General features: G+C 38.5%; 2 protein-coding genes across 5 annotated transcripts in view; one reads left to right on the top strand and one right to left on the bottom strand.

The window, feature by feature from the left end:
* LOC125952022 (protein gustavus) overlaps positions 1-9087 on the top strand; it is an 88212-nt gene extending 79125 nt beyond the window's left edge. For all 4 annotated transcript variants that reach the window (XM_049681236.1, XM_049681234.1, XM_049681235.1 and 1 more), the window contains 2 exons: positions 5260-6170; positions 6239-9087. In XM_049681236.1, coding sequence (XP_049537193.1) covers positions 5468-6170; positions 6239-6378 — 843 coding nt within the window. In that variant the 5' untranslated portion in view covers positions 5260-5467 and the 3' untranslated portion in view covers positions 6379-9087. The remainder of the gene's footprint in view (positions 1-5259; positions 6171-6238) is intronic.
* Positions 9088-10242: 1155 nt separating this feature from the next.
* On the bottom strand, positions 10243-16481 carry LOC125952029 (uncharacterized). Its single transcript, XM_049681246.1, has 4 exons — positions 16253-16481; positions 11492-11601; positions 11005-11405; positions 10243-10934 (listed from the first exon to the last, which is right to left on the bottom strand). The coding sequence occupies exons 2-4, from the start codon at positions 11589-11591 to the stop codon at positions 10776-10778; spliced, it is 660 nt and encodes a 219-aa protein (XP_049537203.1). The 5' UTR covers positions 11592-11601; positions 16253-16481; the 3' UTR covers positions 10243-10775.
* Between the last annotated feature and the right edge of the window lie 3447 nt (positions 16482-19928).

Below are 19928 nucleotides of genomic sequence, written 5' to 3' on the forward strand. Positions count from 1 at the left end.
TTTGCACGACTTCATAAGGTGCTGATTCATCGTATTTTGCTATGTGCTACAAAATGAATCTTAGAATGTTTCTACAAAGGTATATTCATAAAAAAATCAAATTCCAATGTAAAAAATTATAGGTTTGGCATAGTCAAAACTGGTTGCTGTACATGCTTTAGCATTTATTACTTATGTTTGGAGTTCAATGAACTCTGAAAGCTTTGCAACTTGCAACCTGGATTCCAACTTCATGGGTTGGATCATGACTGACCGGAACTCGGTATATTTCTTTGCTAAAAGAAAATTCTCAGTTCTGTTTCTTGATCTTTCCAAAATTATCACAGTTCGCTGTGGTTTTTACTTGGTACAGCCCTATTCTATTCGGAAATTATGGAATCCCGTATTTTCTTAGAACCAACCTTAGAAGAGTTCCTTTCATTAACATTCCTTCGTGAGGGTAGTGCTAATGAATCTTGTGCATGCTCTCTTTGTTGTTCATACGTCGATATATAATGAATATATGACCATGAATATCATTTAGATTGTTGAAGCTGTCTTTCACTCAACAGCGCTTTACACTGACGTAGTTGAGTAATAAATTGACCAAAATCTGCTGATGAAAACGTATGTATGCATAAATGTATGCAATAGAGAAGTTGTAGTAGCAAAGGTTTGGTGTTGGCGCTGAACCCTGCCATCGCTACGGGGGCGCCCTGCATGGCCGGGTAAACAGTTCAGCTACGTTTGACAATAGATTTCCGTCGGTTTCGCTTGGCCGTGTTCCGGCAGAAGCGTTGTAGCCGTTACCAACTCAGTGGCAGTATGGCAGACGCCGCGCTTGCCACCTTCGCCGCCGCGGTCAGCTAGCCAAGCAACAAATCAACCCACCTAGAAGCGGTGCGGTATAACAGCAGCAAAGCTTTGATGGTAAGTGATGCGATCAGTTGGAAACGCGCCTTTTTCTACGGTTTTCCAAGCGAGTTTCGGCCTCGCCATCGCTCCCCAGCCAACTGACCATTAGGTTCTCCTTTTATCGATTCACGGGACCGTATTAATCCAAGCCGAACTAAGGCAGCTAGATGAGAAAAGGGGGGTGGGTGGGGGTTTGGGGCTGCTGAGCGGCTTTGAATGACGATCGACGCATCTCAATGCAACAGTATACTTGTGACGAATCCACACGGAAATAGACCTTCTTTCCTAAGTCTCCGTTTCGTTGTGTGGTGGTGAAATCGCTCTGCGCATTCAAAATTAAAGAACGACGTCGACCAACGTGGTAGGTTCGTATCGCATCAACAAACACTTTCCTGTGCCACGAATAAAGACGATGAACATACGATGAGTCACTGCGCCAGTCTTGGGATGTCAAAACCATACCAATGAGTCCTACATGTCCACCATCATTTGGAGACAGACACACTTTGGATGAAATAAACACACACACACACACACACAAATCAATGCATGAAAAATCAATGCTTTTTTGAAACTATCGTGCTAATGCGCTATTTAAAGAAAAATTAATAACTGAAATCGTCCTACAATATCGTAAACAGGTACCTTTTTCAGTAGCTTAACTTATATCCGACACTGTATATACATGTGATATATATATATATATATATATATATATATATATATATATATATATATATATATATATATATATATATATATATATATATATATATATATATGTATATATGTATATATATATATATATATATATGTGTGTGTGTGTGTGTGTGTGTGTGTGTGTGTGTGTGTGTGTGTGTGTTTGTGTGTGTCTGTCTGTCTATGTGTATGTATGAGTGTGTGTTTTTTTTTCTTTCTAATTTCCAACGCCAAATTTACTTGCAGTTTGGAAGTTTACGTTCCAAAAACTAACGTTAATCCGGTATCCCAAGTGAGTTGTGAAACAGGTTTTCGAATGGCCAAGGAGGGGTACCTCTATCCTTGAGCACCCAACGATAGGATTTGCATTTGGCCATCACAATATATGTACACCAACACCGTCGTGAACTGCTGGTGGCTATGTCCTAAACAATATCGGCCCCTATTCCGCTTGAAGCCTTTTCATGCCGCAAGACTGTGTGTGAATGTTAATTATAGAGAAACCTTTTCCTTACCTTGTCCTTAGCTTGTTATAATCTGCTGCAAAAGCGACTGTTAATACTATGCCCGGTTAATACTATATACTCAAGGTCGATCCATTATGGCCTCTCTGCATAGCCATTTTAATGGCTATTGTTTTGCTGAATGGCTCAAAGGTCAATCGTCGTCGTCTATCTGCCACATCATTCACCAACACCATACATCACATTACCATGACCCGCTCATTCATTTGATTATCGCACACGTTATCTTAAGCCAGTCGCTCGTCGGAGGTCATCTTAATGGCGTATGCTTGTTCCCAATGGCTATGGCATCTATGTAAAAGTGCGTTTTTTGCATGCGTTTGTAGCATATATTTTATTGTTGGCCAATGGCCGCCACAGGGTTACTTGAAATTCGCACCTATGACAAAAATGTCCAACCGGTGTTTTTCTATAGGGCTTTCTACAATAGGCACGAATGTGTTCAATTAAACCTATATCGATACTAACTAACGTACAATAAACGTTACATTTGGTATTGGCTATTTTCGGAGAATAAATTACCTGATTTGATCCGGTCAAAACATAAACCCCTTTCTCTTTTTAATAATTGATCATAAAAGCCCTGTTCCTAATTTTAGGATGTTTTTGCTCTATATTATTCTGCATATGAAGCTTGCTCTGCACGTCCTTAACCGCTAAGGACAATAAAGAGTAGATAAATTATTTTCGGACAGGCAAGATGGATGGTTGGTTTTACGATCGATCCATCTTGCTTCTTTCTCGTGTGACGATACACTTCCTCGTTCCGGTGCTACGCAGCACATAATGCATGGTGTTTTGGGACTAGCCACATTTTAGTTAGAAGTTTAACGTGTTTTTCACTTATAGCGGTTTATATATGGTTGTATAATCGTGACAAATCGACTGGTACCTACTTTTGAGTGACTAATGCTTTGGTCCGTCCTTCTGTCGGTTATTATTTTGATGCGCTTAGCGGTTTCACTCCACAAGAGACTTGTAAAGTTTTTGGTACAAGTACCACTATGTTTAACCTCGGAATCCTAAACGCATTACCGTGCTCAAGCACGGTTCAAGCATTCAAATGCAGCGTAGCTCAGTTCCAGACTTTTGTTTATCAGCTGTCTCCAGAAGGTAATCAACAAAAACAATTCACAAGTCCTGGCAGACCAGATTGATGTAGAAATTCTTGACTGGTTCTAAGTTAACCATTAAGTCTTCAAAGCAATACCATAAAGTCTGCCAAAGTATTGGGTTGAATAGTAAAGCATTCCCAAAATTGAGATTCGTGTTGGCAGGTTCGATAGCACCATGTCACTTATTGGCGTACCGAGAGAAATGAAAAAAATACTAAAACAAAGATCTGTTGTCCTTGCGTTCGTTAACGATTAATCAAATTATCCGTTAGATCTCTTTATTTGCTAATGAACACCTAATCACATTTCCCGTTGCTCATCAACACGTTACAATGAAGACTAGAAAATTTAATAGGTCCTCTTCAAGTTATTGTGTGTGTCACAGTGTATTTTTTATCACAATAGACAGCATGCGAACAACTTGAAACCGGGATATCTGTTCGTGCCACGGGAATTACGAAAGGGAAGCATTACCCTTCCCTTACAAACCACACCCTTACAGCAATAATACATCGTGTGGAAATCTTGCAAATGGTGGACCTTTGCACACTGACACTAACTTTGAATTTCTTTTTCTTACACCCATAGATATATGGGTGCTGCGCATGCCGTTTTATGTCCGTTTGTTGGTCATATTTGATGACATGGAAGATAGTAATTTAGCTTTTATAAGTGTTTTTTATTTTTATGAAATGACTTCTAGTGGCAAGGCAAGATTTTGAATAGCCGACAACAGCCCGGAAATATCAGATACTAACCTTTTAACCTTTTTTGTTAGTTAGCGAGCAAACATCTTATGCGCACCAATATCCCCTTTTTCGGTCGTTTTTGGTTAATTTCACAACGAAAAATATGAAAGATGCGGTTCAAAACCCAGAGGCACAAGGGGTACTCAAATAGCTTACAATTTACTTCCGTACCCGCAGTACATAGGGAAACAATTTCTATTTTCAAATGGAGCAATCCTGCGTCTTCCTCTAAATCTTTTCCCGAAAGAGAGAAAAGTTCTGGCGCAGGTACAACTAATGCGCATGATCCGTACATCCTGTTTTTTTGTGAACTACTAAATGATATAGAATTATATACAATATGTGCGGAGATGCTGAATCTGTGAGAAATGTTTCATAAACCATGAGGTATCGCTAATGTGAGCAGTTATATATTCACTGTTGCCAATTGTGCGAAGCGTACAATAATTTATCCATTTCATTCCACTGAAATTTTATCGATATCATTAGCCTTCCTAGAGATTCCATCGCTACCAACTTAACTTATGGTTAATGGAAATATATTTAATTTGCTTTCATAGTTGTGGGAAATGAATTTTTGTCCGTCAGTGCCGTTATCGTTAGTGCCTTAGTTGCGAATCGTAAAAATACACAAAAAACGTGTGCGGTTTCGGCACTCACGAGAGGTTGCGCCACCATAGCTCCAAGAGAAAATACGTTTAAATAAACCAAGCATAATCATGTATTTTAATGTTCTACTGATTAATCTACTCTCCTGCTTTATGTTTATTGATTTTGGAATGGTAGATCATACATAACCATTTTAAAGGATCAATATATCCATTAACAATTAAAGTACAAACCCAAAAAAAAAACAATGTTTAAAAAAACTGGCAGGAACAGTTGCTACTTTACTAGCTGCCAACAGCTGCTAGCAAACTCTCAAAGAAACACTCGTGTCAAATCCTTAGCATTAGTCACTTGCCCTTGAATCCTTCATATATGATGTCCAATCTCTCCTTCACGTCCAAAATTTGATGGCAACTTGAGGGCTAAAGGATTGTTTTCCTGTTACACACACACATGTAGGTTGAATGGTAGGTTGGATATTAAGATTATTTTACAAAACTCTTTATATAATTGGACAGAAGGATGGAAACACACGTTCAACAATGCAATATATCTGTGGTTTATTTCCGAATCATCGAAGGTTATTGGTATAAACTTTTTTCTCATTGTCGTATTTCGCTGAACTCATCACCGGTTTTGTTTGTTTTGCTGCTTCGTTTTTTCATACAGATACAAATCCAGTCGGGGTCCGGTGCTAAGGTCAAGCGAACGTCGCCGTCCACAGAGTATATCTACATCCACCTCCACTTTATTACCGCGGGTAGTGCTGAACCGCTTGGATTCGAGGGACTGTGAGCAGCGTATCCGTGTGTCGTACAAGGTTGCCATCCGCAGCACCAGAAGCACTCGTAACAACATCAACAGTAGTCACAGTGGCATGAATATGGGGCAAAAGATTAGTGGCGGCGTTAAAACGGTCAGCCGTGACCAGCCATCCCCGTTCATTCCGAAAATTCCACGAGAACTGGCGGCCAACTTCCAGCGTCCAGCGCGTTTAGATGTGCTACTGGATATGCCGCCTGCACCCCGGGAAACGCAGCTCAAATACTCGTGGAACGCTGAAGATCGCTCACTAAACGTATTCGTGAAGGAGGACGACAAAATGACCTTCCATCGGCATCCGGTGGCACAAAGCACAGACTGCATACGAGGCAAGGTTGGCTTCACGAAAGGTTTGCACGTGTGGGAAGTGTTCTGGTCCACGCGGCAACGCGGAACACACGCGGTAATCGGTGTAGCTACCGCTGAAGCACCTCTCCACTCCGTAGGATATCAAAGCTTAGTAGGTCTCAATGAACACAGCTGGGGTTGGGATCTGGGCCGAAACAAGCTCTACCACAACTCCAAGTCAAACCCTGGCGTCACTTACCCTGCAATATTGAAGCCGGAGGAAACATTCGTGGTGCCAGACAAGTTTCTCGTCGCACTCGATATGGACGAGGGCACGCTCAGCTTTATTATCGATGGGCAGTATCTGGGGGTTGCGTTCAAGGGCTTAAAGGGCCGTAAGCTCTACCCAATAGTATCCGCTGTTTGGGGCCATTGTGAAATCACGATGAAGTACATTGGCGGATTGGATCGTATGTACATCTCATCTCGTAATTATAGTCATTCAATGCTTATTTATCTTCTTTTTTTTCACTTCAAGCTGAACCACTGCCACTGATGGATCTCTGTAGGCGCGTTATTCGTCAGAGAATTGGACGAACATATCTAGAGGAACGCATACCAAACCTAGCCCTGCCACAATCGATGAAAACGTATCTGCTATACCGGGATAGAAGATAATATAGCGTACAACAGCAGCAGTCCCAGTATCGTTTCGAGCGTAAAGGTATGGGAAATAAACTTTTCCTTCCAGTAGTGTTCGCATCGGTGACCACCACTCCAAGAACGATGACAAAGACGACTATTCGTCTGCAGCGGCAATTTTAGAAGAAAATGGATCGTATAGTTAACCAGAAAATGTCGCCACTATCCTCGAGAAGGGTAGCTTTCAAGCTGTGTTTCTTTCTATTTCCATATTATGTCTGATCCGGAATAATCTGTAACAATATCATTCCCATCCTGCTTTTTTCTGCCCTCAAACAAGTACCAACAACTGGAGAAGCAAAAAAAAATGGAACGACACTGTTTCGAACGTGAGCAAACGCTTACTGATGTGATTTAGGTTCGTTTTACTCACTCTTTGTCATTATTATCAATTAACGACTCCGATCACAATCAAGATCGTTCATAATCATCATCTACTCTGGTTTCATTGTTTTTTCATTGACTATGCCTAATGGCAATTTTGTGATATCAGACAAAGAATGGGTAAAACTTAAAATACAAATACCCATTACCCTAGACTCTCCTGATTGTAGCCGTTGCAAAAGCAACCAACAACAGAATAATCTTCTTTTGAAGCAATCGAAGCAATTGGGTTCTTTTGAAGCAATCGAAGTCATTTCGATTCAGTTTTTTTTTTTTGGTTTATATTGGCAATCGCCTTGCATCAAAAGGGTTCGCCCAGAAGCAATACATATGAATGGGGAGAAGTAATATGATAAAAGGACTAGGTACGTTCTGGGTATTGATGAGGTACGTTCTTGCCGCTGATGGATGCAATATTATTGTACCGAGAATCTTCTGCAGTGTAAAGTAGACGATACTTTTCATGCTGAGTATAAGCACACCGGTAGAGGCTACATGCCTACATTGTAAAACAGATACTTACAATCGATTTATATAGAACATTTCGAGAGACTTAGGTAGGTTGGCAAGTAGAGAAAAGCAAGCATGATGAAAGAACTGCGGTAGCGATAAGAAACTTTTAGGATTAAAGAATTGGATCAAGTAAACCGAAATAATTGCACAAGAGCAACATGGCTTAGTGAAAGAGGAAGAAAAACTATTATGGTCATTACTGATAAAGATAGGCAAATCGAAAAAATACGATTGATAGGGATGAAAGAGATCGAGTGAGGAAATGTAGAAAATGCAATATACATTGCGGTCGTGCTGCTCAACTATAGGTGATCTATGTTGTGTTGGGACGGTTGCGAGAATCCTGAAAGTGACTATTAGGTCGATTTCCCTTTCCTGCGCGACCCTGCTCTTCCATGCATCGCATAGCTGCTTTCTTCGCGCCGTGACGTTTCTTTCTATAGGCTATTTGCAATGGTTGGAGTAAATATGCATTTGGAGGTCTTAATCAATTTTAAGAAAACATGCAATTTGAATTAACTGAAAAGATAGTGATGATTCCTACATTCATTCACATCCTTTGTTCATTTGTCATTCCTTTTGCGGTATCACGCGATCTTGCCGGCGTAAGCTTGTTTTGGGTTCTTTTCCACACTTGGCCGCCGTTTTATGCAACAATAACTGTGTGAAGAGACTAGAGAAATATGGTGCGAAGGAAAGGGTGTTTTGGCGTACATGCGTGAGCTATTAAGGTATAAAGAGGTCGTATTGATAAAAACTGTGTTCTTTCTTTTATAAGCTTTTTTAAACGAAAAATGTAAAATAGTTTTTTTTAGTGGAAGGTATTGTGAATGGGCTCGCAAGGCAAAAAGAAATAGTTGAATCAAGAGGATATAAGGAAGAAATAAGAAGAAGAGACTCATATAGCATGTATGATCGAGGAAGCATGTCAGATCGAGGATCGATGCAAGAACACGAACAAGGCTGGATGCATTTTTGTGTTAGCAGGGAGTGATAATGTAGGAACGGTGGTAAGACTTGCGTCATATTTGGGGAAGCATGGAATGTTTGAATAGATAAGGTAGAGAGTTAAGAGAGAGAAATATTAAGAGAAGAAATGTCGCATATTACACGAGAAAAGAGAGACAAAGAAACTAAAGGAAAACTAAAAAATCCAAAAGTGAATTGCAATTAACAAGGAAAGAACGCGCACTCTTCCGATAGTGAGTGTGTGCATTTATCGAGTGAGTGACTCCCATTGATGATTCCTCTTGTTTAATAAATCTACTGGACTGACAATGAGAGTAAACAAAGTAAAAGATTTGAACAGTGAGAAAAGTTTTCTTTATGCTATTTTCGACTTGAGAAAATATTTCATCATTACCAAAAATAAATCATTTGCAGAGTCCCATCATAATGTTTCATGTAGACATTCCCGGCCATTACTACGTCATATATATGCATGCTAATAGTTATTTAGACCTCACCTCGACTAAAGTATAGAACATAAGTAAAGCAACTCGGTAGAGGATTATGGAAAAGTACCTTTGGTTGATTTTGATGATATGAAGCGTGTTAGACGACCACATAATAAGAAGACCATTAAACATGGAGAAGGAAGCTTCATTGTCTAAGGATGCTTCTCTTGGCAAAGTATGAACCTTCTTCATCGTTCATCGGATAGCAAACGGGATAATGCACATAAAAACCACGAGAAATTATAATCCCTGATACCCAATATAAAATGTCGTTGACTTGGAGAAATCAACACAACAATGACCCAAAGCCTGCTTGCAAAGTTGTCCAAAATTAATTCCAAAATCGCAAAATACATTTCTTACGTGTTTTAATAAAAAACTATTTTATTAAAATAATCGAAAACGATGAAAAAATAGCTGAAATAGTTTAACATATCGTAAATAAGTACCATTTACTTTATGTCAAATGGTACTTATTTACGATATGTTAAACTATTTCAGCTATTTTTTCATCGTTTTCGATTATTTTAATAAGTACCATTTACTTTATGTCAAATGGTACTTATTTACGATATGTTAAACTATTTCAGCTATTTTTTCATCGTTTTCGATTATTTTAATAAAATAGTTTCGAAAATGTATTGATGTAAAAATGTATTCAAAAATCAAACAAGCGACAAAAGTAAAGCATCTGAATGATATGAATTCAAACTTGCAAAATATTTCAGTACATGGTAGCGTATCATTTATATTTAATGACAGCTGTAAATCTTCTGGGCAGAGATTCAATCAAATTCAAATATTACAATTTACTTGAAAACTAGGGTTTTTTAACATTTTACCATAATCCTTCACCCAGTTGCTGAACTTATGTCCAAAAATTTATATCAGCCCGTGTATTTCTAACACACATTTAACAACCTCGCAGCTAACGCTTTGGTAAAAGTAAAATATTTTAAAACGTATGGGGTTCGTTCACGTAATATTTTCTATATGTGGTGCGGCCCGCATGCTAACATGCGCATGCCAGCCCAGACATAAACACTCAGAAGAAAGAAAAATATTGTTTCCAAAAATTCTAAAAAGTATAAAAAGTGTAAAAATGAATGAATAATTATCCAATTTTTCCAATTATTTCGATCCAAATAAAGTTAAAACGCGTATGATTCAGGTCCTCGACGGTAGTCCCTATAGTGCGTTGGCCGATTCACTATGGAGCTCTGGTGGGAGCGTTTCAATTACATTCTAAAATGGTGCAGTATTAGTGTAGCCGATTTCTTTAAAGGCATTTACTCTTCGTGAAATCTGCGAAACCATCTTGGATCTTTTATTTAAGGAAGGTCGATGGAGTTCTCACCTTCCATGCAGTTCGCTTGCGCATGCATGCGCTGGACATGTCATAAAAATGGCAGGCGATGTCTAGTGCGGCAAAACCAACTTGTCGGTTGTGTAGCGCCTGATGATAAATAAGTAAACCTATAGAAAGTGCTGGTGAACGTACTTTATTACCGTTAAAAAACAAAAACAAACATTTAAAAACACGTTTATTTTAACAATGTTTCCCCAGTGTTAGGTATTTCAATTTAATTCTTTCATATTGCAATTTATTTTGTCACTTGTCGCTGAATGGGTGCAAGGGAGCTCCCCGTCGGACAGACTCCATAGTGATCTACATAGTGAGTCGGCCAACTTGGGTCGACCAAATGGGTTGGCCGACGGGGTCTTTTTCATAGCAATCCTTATACTAGTTACTGATTTGAGTCGCTCCGTTGTTTTTTCTTAACATACAATAAATAGTGATTAAATGAAGTACAGTTGTTAAAACAGAAGTGTTGGCATTGAATGAATGGCGTTAGAATGTTTAAAAAATCCAGTTAAGATTGTCTGCTGGTTTCTTTGCCATAGTTTTTTTTGCCAAAATATAGTCCCCAGCTAAGCCAACCATCGGGTTTGTTAGGGGTTTTAAATACTCAAAAACGTTACCTGTATTTCTATGGGGTTCTGCTTGTTTTCTTAGTTTTAAAGACGAATTCCTGGATTTCGAGAACGAACAAAGTTCAACAGCTCATCTGAGTCCTCGCACACGAATGGCTTTAAATGATGGCAAGCAACATCGTGCCACTTGAGACCATCGTTATAGAAGTTATTCAGGATCGATAGACAGGACTCGTCATTTCCCTGTATGATGTAATGAAGACAGATCAGGGTTAAGCAATTCTAGGCATTCTCATAACTTGATGATTTTTACCTGAGCTGCTTCACGGTTATCGGGCTGCGCTTGGCCGTATCCTCCAGTATAGCTCCAGTCACCAGTGTTGCGTTGAGTGGTGGGTCCAATCTTGACACCGGATCCAGACCAAAACCATCCATTTTCATTCGGTGGCTGTAAGTCGGGACGATCACATCCAGCAAAGTTGCACTTACGTCCGGAAGTCCAGATGTATCGGACGTTGCCACGCGCGATACGCTGCTTGATAAACTCATTTTCTTGTGGTGTCTCCATTGAGACCGCGTCCATGCAGTGTCTGCGGCAGATATTGCGAGCATCTAACCAATCTACCTCCAGGCTCCGCGTTGGCGCATGTTCCCAACTGAAGAAATATGAATGAGCAACACCGCGTGCGTCGCGATATGTCGCATGTCGAACACCTAATCGGTTTGGGAAATTGATTATAACATGCGAGAGGGATGGCATTAACGATGGACGAAGGGACGGAACTTCTGTATGCACTTACGATTTGCACAACTTCTTGGATCCGGAAGAGCGAGGCGCCGTTGTCCGAGTACGACGGTTGCGCCGATAGCAAGTAGTACCAATGTTCGTAACATCGCCATGATAAGAAAACTGCAATATTAAGATAATCGTGTCTTGTATTAACCCGAAGCGACTCTATACAATACTGCAAGCAACACATCTTATTCGTGAAATTGTGCGTACCCGTTGGGCTAACCCCAAATAGACTAAAATTGAGGAATTCCCAGAGCCCACAACATATCATCTACCTGATCGGCAATTAGGTCAGCAAATGTTTGATACATAACAGTAGCGATCATTCCCATAAACTAAATCAGTCCATGCAAAAACCACTTCACAATCCCATGTATCAATGGTTAATATTGAATTGAACAATGTTGTATTGTTGTTTGTCATGATTTGTTGAGATGAAATTGATCAACTTTCGAAGTTCGATGTTTGCTGGATATTCGTTGAGCTGTGACGGGTAGAAACAGTAATGATTGGATCATCGTTCATCATTCTTAGCCATACTTGTTGCACTACCAACCATAGGGTTGCACTAGTCCCTAGAGCGTAGTGGTAAAAACTAGCCCACCCACCAAACGATTTCCCATTTATGCAAGCTTTTGTGTCCTGTGGCATGTAATGTTTTTCTACGCTAGGCGATTATAGACAATTAAAAGCCCCTCGCATAAAAAGCTTAGTTCCTATCGATTAGTTTCACGACCAATGAAATATTAAAACATCATCATGCAACGAAAAGGTGCATGAGACCAATTCCGCAATAGCACTCTTTCCTTGATTTGCGTAACGTTTAGTCTAAAGACACCGAAGACAACGGCTCATTGCCCGCAGCGCATTGCAGACCGCAATTATGATTTCTTCATACCATATGATTTCTTAAATCATCATCAACATATGGACACAATGCACCCAAGTCATCTTTAACCATCCATTGGACTATGGTATCCACCCTTGTCTTTTGAAGGCAGAATTAAGTACATCGCGCAAATTATTCAGTGCAATTAGGTTAAAATCCGTACAAATTTACACCTCGTACTCGTATTGGATTGCACTCAATCGTAAATCGTGTGATCTAGTATCAGTTTTAAGGACATTGCCAACGATATGGTGCCCCAACGGTGTTTTATTCATCTACGCAATATCCAGTTTCATGATTTATTGTTGCGAGTAACACCGATTTAGAAGCCGGTACAACAGCATCGTCGTTGGCTTTTGTGGAGTATTGATTTTTGAGATTAGATTTTGCGAAACATACGTAGGTGGATGAACATTTTTTTGTATACTATATATTGTCCTCTCCAATCCATTGAAAAAATAATCTTCTTTGTTGAAATGTCATTCAATGGAATTCAATGGAAAATTCAATGGAATTATCAAGGACTGATAAGCCTTATGTTTGATTGTATTTTAATATCAGAGGAACAAAATGATATCTAAGTGAAATCAATTGGTGTTGCACTGCTCGCTGACAAATTGTGTGACCAGCTACATAATTTAGCACATACACATCCCAGTTCAGTCAAAGCTAATGGCCAATATATGGTTTCCAAAAACCGGTCCAATAGCAACATGTGCGATCCACTTCGCTCTACAGTATCCGGTCCGTTGGTTAACGGTCTTAGCTTCGGATGAAGTCGGAGAGGTTCGTTGACATTCGATGTATACACAGCTCTCCCCAAGCGGCAGGCGCCTGGAGATGTTCACAGCCTTCAATGGTCTTACAACAGTAGCTGCAAGAATGAATCAACTACATGATTACGAAGGAGCAGTCATTGTGTGCACAATTAAAATAAGCATTTCATTAGTGGCCCCGATTGCGATAATCTTTGAACAATCCTATCTCAGATGGGAGATCTGACTATTGTATTATAAAATTGTATGTATACCTGTGCTCGGTACGTTGGGAAATCAACTTTTCTTTGTTGGTTCTTTATATATACAGAATCTTTCGCCACATCTACGATCGTTTACATGCGATAGTTATTCTACAAAGTAGGAGACACGATTAAATTAGCAACATTCACTGCTACCTACGACCTAGAATTCACCCCTATTCCTAACGAAACAGCTCAGCGAATGACCACTTCACACTTTCACATCGAGAGTGGTTCATCAGTGGTGGTACTGAGAGTAAATAGATTGAAGGCGGGAATCCTCGCTACCCCGCAGGCAACCCCCCGGTAAATCTGCATCTCTGTATAGGATTTGCCGTTGTACTGGGATTTGCGGTTGTACTACTTTCGATAAAAATCGCTATGCGCAGGAAGTACTTTAAACATTTGCAAGAATAAACTCGAATGGGCGATTTTTATACACCATACATCTTAGTTCATTCTGTTGCAGCGTGAAACCTACTTGTTCTTGATCGATTTAAAGCTTTTTAAATATGTAACGAAAATACAATACCCTGTCGCTTCGAATGCCTCGGCATTTTTAGTAATAGACTAAAAGCAATCCATTTTCATTATTCATTCCACGCTCTGTAAATTATGTTATGGAAATGGATGGTCGAATGGAACATTCAACATACGTATAGTCACGCAGTCACCCCCGCGAATGAGGCTTGGAATTCATACTAACTCCGAATTTAGGTACGGGGAAAGGGATCATAGACTAGCGTAGTAACGATCCCGCAACCAGATCGATGCCAGGTTGAACTGCATAGTGAGTCGACCATCTCAGTATAGGCTTTGCCGACGAGAAAGAGCTGGTTTCATCTGAGATCTTACAACGTTTCACTTTTAGAAAGGAGCGATCAGGGTATAATCACTCTTGCGAATAATGGCCATGAAATGAAAATGCCTATGTGCATTGGTAACGACGGAACCAAACATATATAATGGGAAAACGAGTTTTGTCACTTTCTTTCTGTCCCATTTCTCTGAACAGGCAATGACTTTATTATGTGGTTTTTCTTGTCGTTTAGCTTCGCTTTGCCCTATGAAAGACTTTTCAAAATTAAAAAAAACCAGACCAGCGCAGTGACACAGTCACCAGCATCTTCAATTGCAGTAAGTTTGTAAAGTTAATGTGGTAATTTTGATTTGTCACTAGCAGGCATTAAGAAATGAATATGAAAATAGAAGAATTCCCGATCTCTATAACAATGTATTTTTATTATTGAGTTGAGTTTTTTTTAAACGCAAGCTATTACATAAAAAATAAGTTACTGGCTTTTTACCAAAAAAAAAAAGGATTAGCTATTAGGATTAACCCTTCTAATGCATTTCATTTTAATCTGGAAATCCATCTAAGGCCCTTAACATGTTAACGGATTTGGCTTTTACCAAACACGTGGAATTAATAAATAAGTATAAATGATGAAACAAGTCATCAAGTTCAAGTTTGTAGACACGCTAGTACTGCCATCATCTTTTTTCGAAGCTAAGTTTAAATGTAATAAAACCGATTGAATACTACCGAAGGCCTCGGAGGTCGACAGACCTAATTCGAAAGAATTAGGCATAATAAATACTGGGTGATAAAGACTGAAATGGTTGAATTGCTGCTTAAATTGATCTTTTTTGAAAAAATATATCTTCTCTATAGAACGACTAACAGCTTATAATTTCCAGTCTAACATTCAACGTTCAAAGTCAATTTCTAGCGTGTGCAACTCTAGAGTTGCAGTATATTTAATTTAACAAAGTACACTTTCTATTTCTATTTCCTCCAGTGGGGCAAATTCGCGATCGAGTGTTACCGAATTTATTACTTATTCGAACGCTAAGGTCTACCGCAAACAGTATCGTTGATCAGGTGGTTACATCATCGTAACAGAAACGTGAAAGTTTCCGAAAGCTGCATGACGAGCGGCATCCGGGCTATCTCTTCATCAAAGTGGAGCTTACGTATTAACATTTTTGTGGTAGAAATACCCCAACTCTTCAATAAAATTGTTTCTAAGATCGGTGACAAAACATAAAAAAATCCGCAGGGTGTGGAAAATTGAAATTTCCAATAATTTGGATGAAAAAAATAAAATTTTCCCAAAACCTTTAATTTTAATCGTATTTTTTTGATATCTTAAGGGTGAGGCCGTATTTATTAATTATAACCGTAACTCATTTCTTCATTACAAGTATGGTAACGATTCTTTTAAAAATGTCAATCTATGATGCAACAATTACCACTTTTCTCTAAATTTCTGATGATTATTTTTTATTGTTGTGTTAAGAAAAATGCATTTCTAAAAGGATCCCACAATTTGTTAGTTTGAAATTTTGGAAATCAATTTTTACTGCCTTACGTAATTCCATCATCAATCACACCGCGATCACACTATAGAGTAGTCACGAGAAGCTCTATGATTTAGAACGTTTGAAAGATATGTTTATCATAATAAAAGGTATAACATACCTATATAGAACTGTGACTACAGAATTTGGGGAATTATTTCATTTTCACTTACGTTGGAAAAGACTTGATATGTATAAACTTGATATAAAGTACAAATTTTAATTTTTGAAGTAACCACCGTTAAATGCATTACTCGCCCGACCTAACATGCATAAATAATCATCACTGTGGGTAATATCACGGTATGGCGAAAATAACGGGTTTTATCTGAGACAAACGGTGAGTCGTCAGGCGATTTCACCGCCGAACAGCTCCCACTTTAGACAAACAGTCAGGATGAAATTCCGCAACTCTTGTGATGATCACTACCAACTACAACTGCTTTTGGCACATGTTCCTTATCATACTCTTAAGGCGCTGCGAAATGTTTGCTTACCTATGATCTATGCTAAGTTACCCACGTTGCCTTTTTCGTTACCAAACTTTGCTGTGGTTCAAAAAGTGGTCCGATAGCCTAAATAATTTGAATCAGTTAAACCATCGATTTGCAGTGAAATCTGTGCTAACTACTATCACGATCACTTATGTACCAAAAATACGAGAAAATGTGCACAGATTACTGAAGGCAACGGATCAGCCCACAGGTGGGAATAGAATGGTTTTCGAAATTTGTAGCTCTCACTAAAAAGCATTTTTTTTACTACAAAGCCCCTGGTTTATACGGGAGGGGGCAAATGTAGAGTTTTGTAGAGTTGCACACATTCAAAATACGCTTATTTTTGCTCGAAATTATATATAAAACTGCTCGACGCCTGCTGCGCGATGGAGCTTTCCGGTGGAGCTTTGCCCAGCGCCTTTTCCGTAATAATAACAAATTCAAATATTATGTTAATAAATCAATCAATGTTCATTTATTAATTTTTAAATTTAATCTATTTTTCTTGATTTCGGTATAGAATTCAAAATCATACAGATTTTGGCTTTTATCATTCCCACAGGTTTTCATCATTTCCAAACAAAATATTCTCATTTCACAAACATTTAAGTGTTTTACCTTTCGGTGGTTTTGAATTATTAAGAGGTGCATTCCAAGAAAACAAAAACGTTTTGGAAGCATGCAGCCAAAATACGCTTTAGTCCAAAATATGGATATTTTCGCATGTCTAATTTCAGTTGTTTTTTGTTTTTAAATGCTGATTCCTTGATAAGTGTAATAAAAAACAATCGCACAAACGCATGGTGCAAGGAACACGGGAAAGCCTCGTTATGATACAAAACAGGAATCTATAATTAGAGATCGGACTACTACAGATCAGTAACACAGGTTTGAAATGAACATTTTGTCCCAATAGAAAAGGAACACAATGTACTTTAACCCGTCATAAATCATCATGGTGACCCGTTAATTACTAATCAAATAAAATAATAATAATAATAAAAAATAAAGTAAACGGAGCAAACGCTACTGTTAAAACATTGGAAATGATTTTCGGTGACCCTTATGTTAAACATTTAACCAAACAGAAAAAATATTCATACTATTCATATAACATGTTTGTTGGAACCTTCAAATGTCGTCAGCAGGTCACAGCAAAGCTTCGCAGACTTCAATTACGGACATTGCGCAATCACTTTCAATTTCCCGACCAGAGATGGCACCTTAGACTAACGCTTTCGAACTAGGGACAAATCTTGAGGTAGTAGAGTACCCATATTTCTGTTTGAAATGATAACAGAACGGGTTTCGTTAAATGTAAAATTTAGGTCAGTGTGATCGATTTCGGAAACAGGTACAGTCAAAGCTTTAAAGTTTTTTACCAGTGTTCATGTAGGACAAATGTCATCTAGCTATGTTTATTGGACATTTTTGTAGCGTTGAGAGCGTGAGGAATAGCTATTTCTAACAGTATACAATCGATCGGTTACATGCAATTGTCCAGAAAGCAAACAAAACATAATTAAGGCACTTTCAATAAACGTTACAAAACATAGCTTCTCACGAAGTAGTGGACTCTTATAAGAGTTCATTACGTCAACACATCCCCTACCGTTTTTTCTTCATGTATTATTGAATACACCACCAAGAGGTGAACAACTTTCCAATTTGTTTTGGCGCATCTTCAACGTTCTTTGTGTTATGTTTACGAACGTTTAAATTCGCGAAGGACGTTTACAATAAAGCCTGTCTTAATGGCGTTGCCTAAGACAATCGAGCAATCTGGCGTCTAATTATGAAATAAAAAGTCAACATAACTGCTAGAACGTTCGTACACTATCCATCGATGATAGTCAAGAATGGGTGCATTACGTGTAAAAAAACAATTAACGAAGTACAGGCCTAGCAACCAAGCACTAATAGACGTACAAAGATCAAACAAATTTTATAATCTTCTCGACTTTAAAGGTTTTCTTTAGACGTTATGCAATGCATATCAGAGTAAATATAATATGTTTTACAGCAGTTGTTTACTGTTGCGTTGCTTTGCTGTAAATTGCTAACCTTCGGTTGCACGTTCACTAGGCAGAATGCCAAGACATCTCCAGCCTTATTACCATGAGTATTGGAAAAAACAGTTATCCAACTGAGAGCAGTCTGCATCATCATCTTGTCTGCTAGCAGCATCTTGCCTTTCTGTCAAGAGTTGACTGGTACAAGGTCACAGCAAATGCCGAACGGAATTAGTGTTGATCGGAACATAGTGAAACAACTAAATTTGAAAGTTATTTCTTGAAATATTGTACATCATCATTCATATTGCTCTGTTTCAAGAGCATGCTTAAAAATTAAATTATTCATCAAAGAAAAAGCTAATTTCATATAAATAAGAGCTAAAAGTTAAGTCCATTTTTCTCAATCTAGTAAATCATACATAGAAAAGATCAGATATCTACAGGAACATAATATCAGATTTAGATTTTGAATGCTTTCATTGGTTCCATATTAAAAACATCGCTTGTTGCTCGTCTACTTGGAGGCCGAAGGCTCTACTTGGTTTTAATGTAGCCCACTTACACCCTAATGGTTCAAGGATATCGTCACGGTCACAGCCGTATGTAATTGAAATGCATTTCATTTACCTTGAATTATGCTTGGTAATGGAAACAGTGAGCTTGTTCAATATGTTCAATAGTCTACAGCCCCTGGGAGGCAAAACATCCTGTAAAGCACCCAGGGGTTGAGAGTAAGGGATATGGAGCCGGGATACAATATCCAAATAAATTCCGTGCCCGGCCCGACTGAATGTAAATAAAAAATATGTTCAATAGCCAGACATACCAGACAAAAAATATGTTCAATAGCCTGACAATTATTTTGATTCATGCATTGCGCGAAATACCACTGTACTTTTAAGTGTTCTTAGATATTTAAAGATTGAAAAAAAAATTTAAAAAAAGACTTAGAATGAACTTTAACATTTTTTTGTAATATTTTTTATTAATATACCTCTCCTCCTCCTCCTCCTCATCCTCCTTAGAATAAACTTTAACATTTTTTTGTAATATTTTTTATTAATCTACCTCTCCTACTCCTCTTCCTCCTCCTCCTCCTCCTCCTCCTCCTCCTCCTCCTCCTCCTCCTCCTCCTCCTCCTCCTCCTCCTCCTCCTCCTCCTCCTCCTCCTTCTTCGTCCTTGGATGTGGTTTCGCTAGATAGATCGATAGATCTGACGAGGCGGCGATAGATCTGACGAGATCGGGACAGAGGGAATCTCTTTAATCCATTCATGCGCGTCACTAATTAGATGACGAGGCATTTGGCTACCTTAAGAGAGTCATAGTTACTCCCGCCGTTTACCCGCGCTGAATTAGAATTTCTTCACGTTGACATGTTTAAAGAATGTAATAGAAAGGAATTAAAGATAATTTCACCAGTACACTGTTTCATTTAGAAATATTGATGGCATTTGAGATAAATCCAAAAATAATGTTGATGCAATATGTTTAATACTATTGCGCTCCGTCGAAATATCGTTTCGATGATGATGATGCAATTGTTGTGCAAAATTGAGAAGGATTCTTTTTAGAAATATTATTGTAATTTATATCAAAATATTATTTTATTGAATTGCAGAAATTGTTATAAATAATGTGCAAAACAACAAAAAACAAGTG

The sequence above is a fragment of the Anopheles darlingi genome, chromosome 2, assembly GCF_943734745.1.
Source record: "Anopheles darlingi chromosome 2, idAnoDarlMG_H_01, whole genome shotgun sequence".
In the NCBI taxonomy this organism is placed as follows: domain Eukaryota; kingdom Metazoa; phylum Arthropoda; class Insecta; order Diptera; family Culicidae; genus Anopheles; species Anopheles darlingi.

Excerpts from the sequence above, each read along its gene's own strand:
- LOC125952029 (XM_049681246.1), bottom strand. The coding sequence starts at position 11,591 with ATGGCGATGTTACGAACATTGGTACTACTTGCTATCGGCGCAACCGTC. Across the intron at positions 11,406-11,491 it reads TCCAAGAAGTTGTGCAAATC|GTGTTCGACATGCGACATAT; the intron begins GTAAGTGCATAC and ends CAAACCGATTAG. Across the intron at positions 10,935-11,004 it reads ATAACCGTGAAGCAGCTCAG|GGAAATGACGAGTCCTGTCT; the intron begins GTAAAAATCATC and ends TACATCATACAG.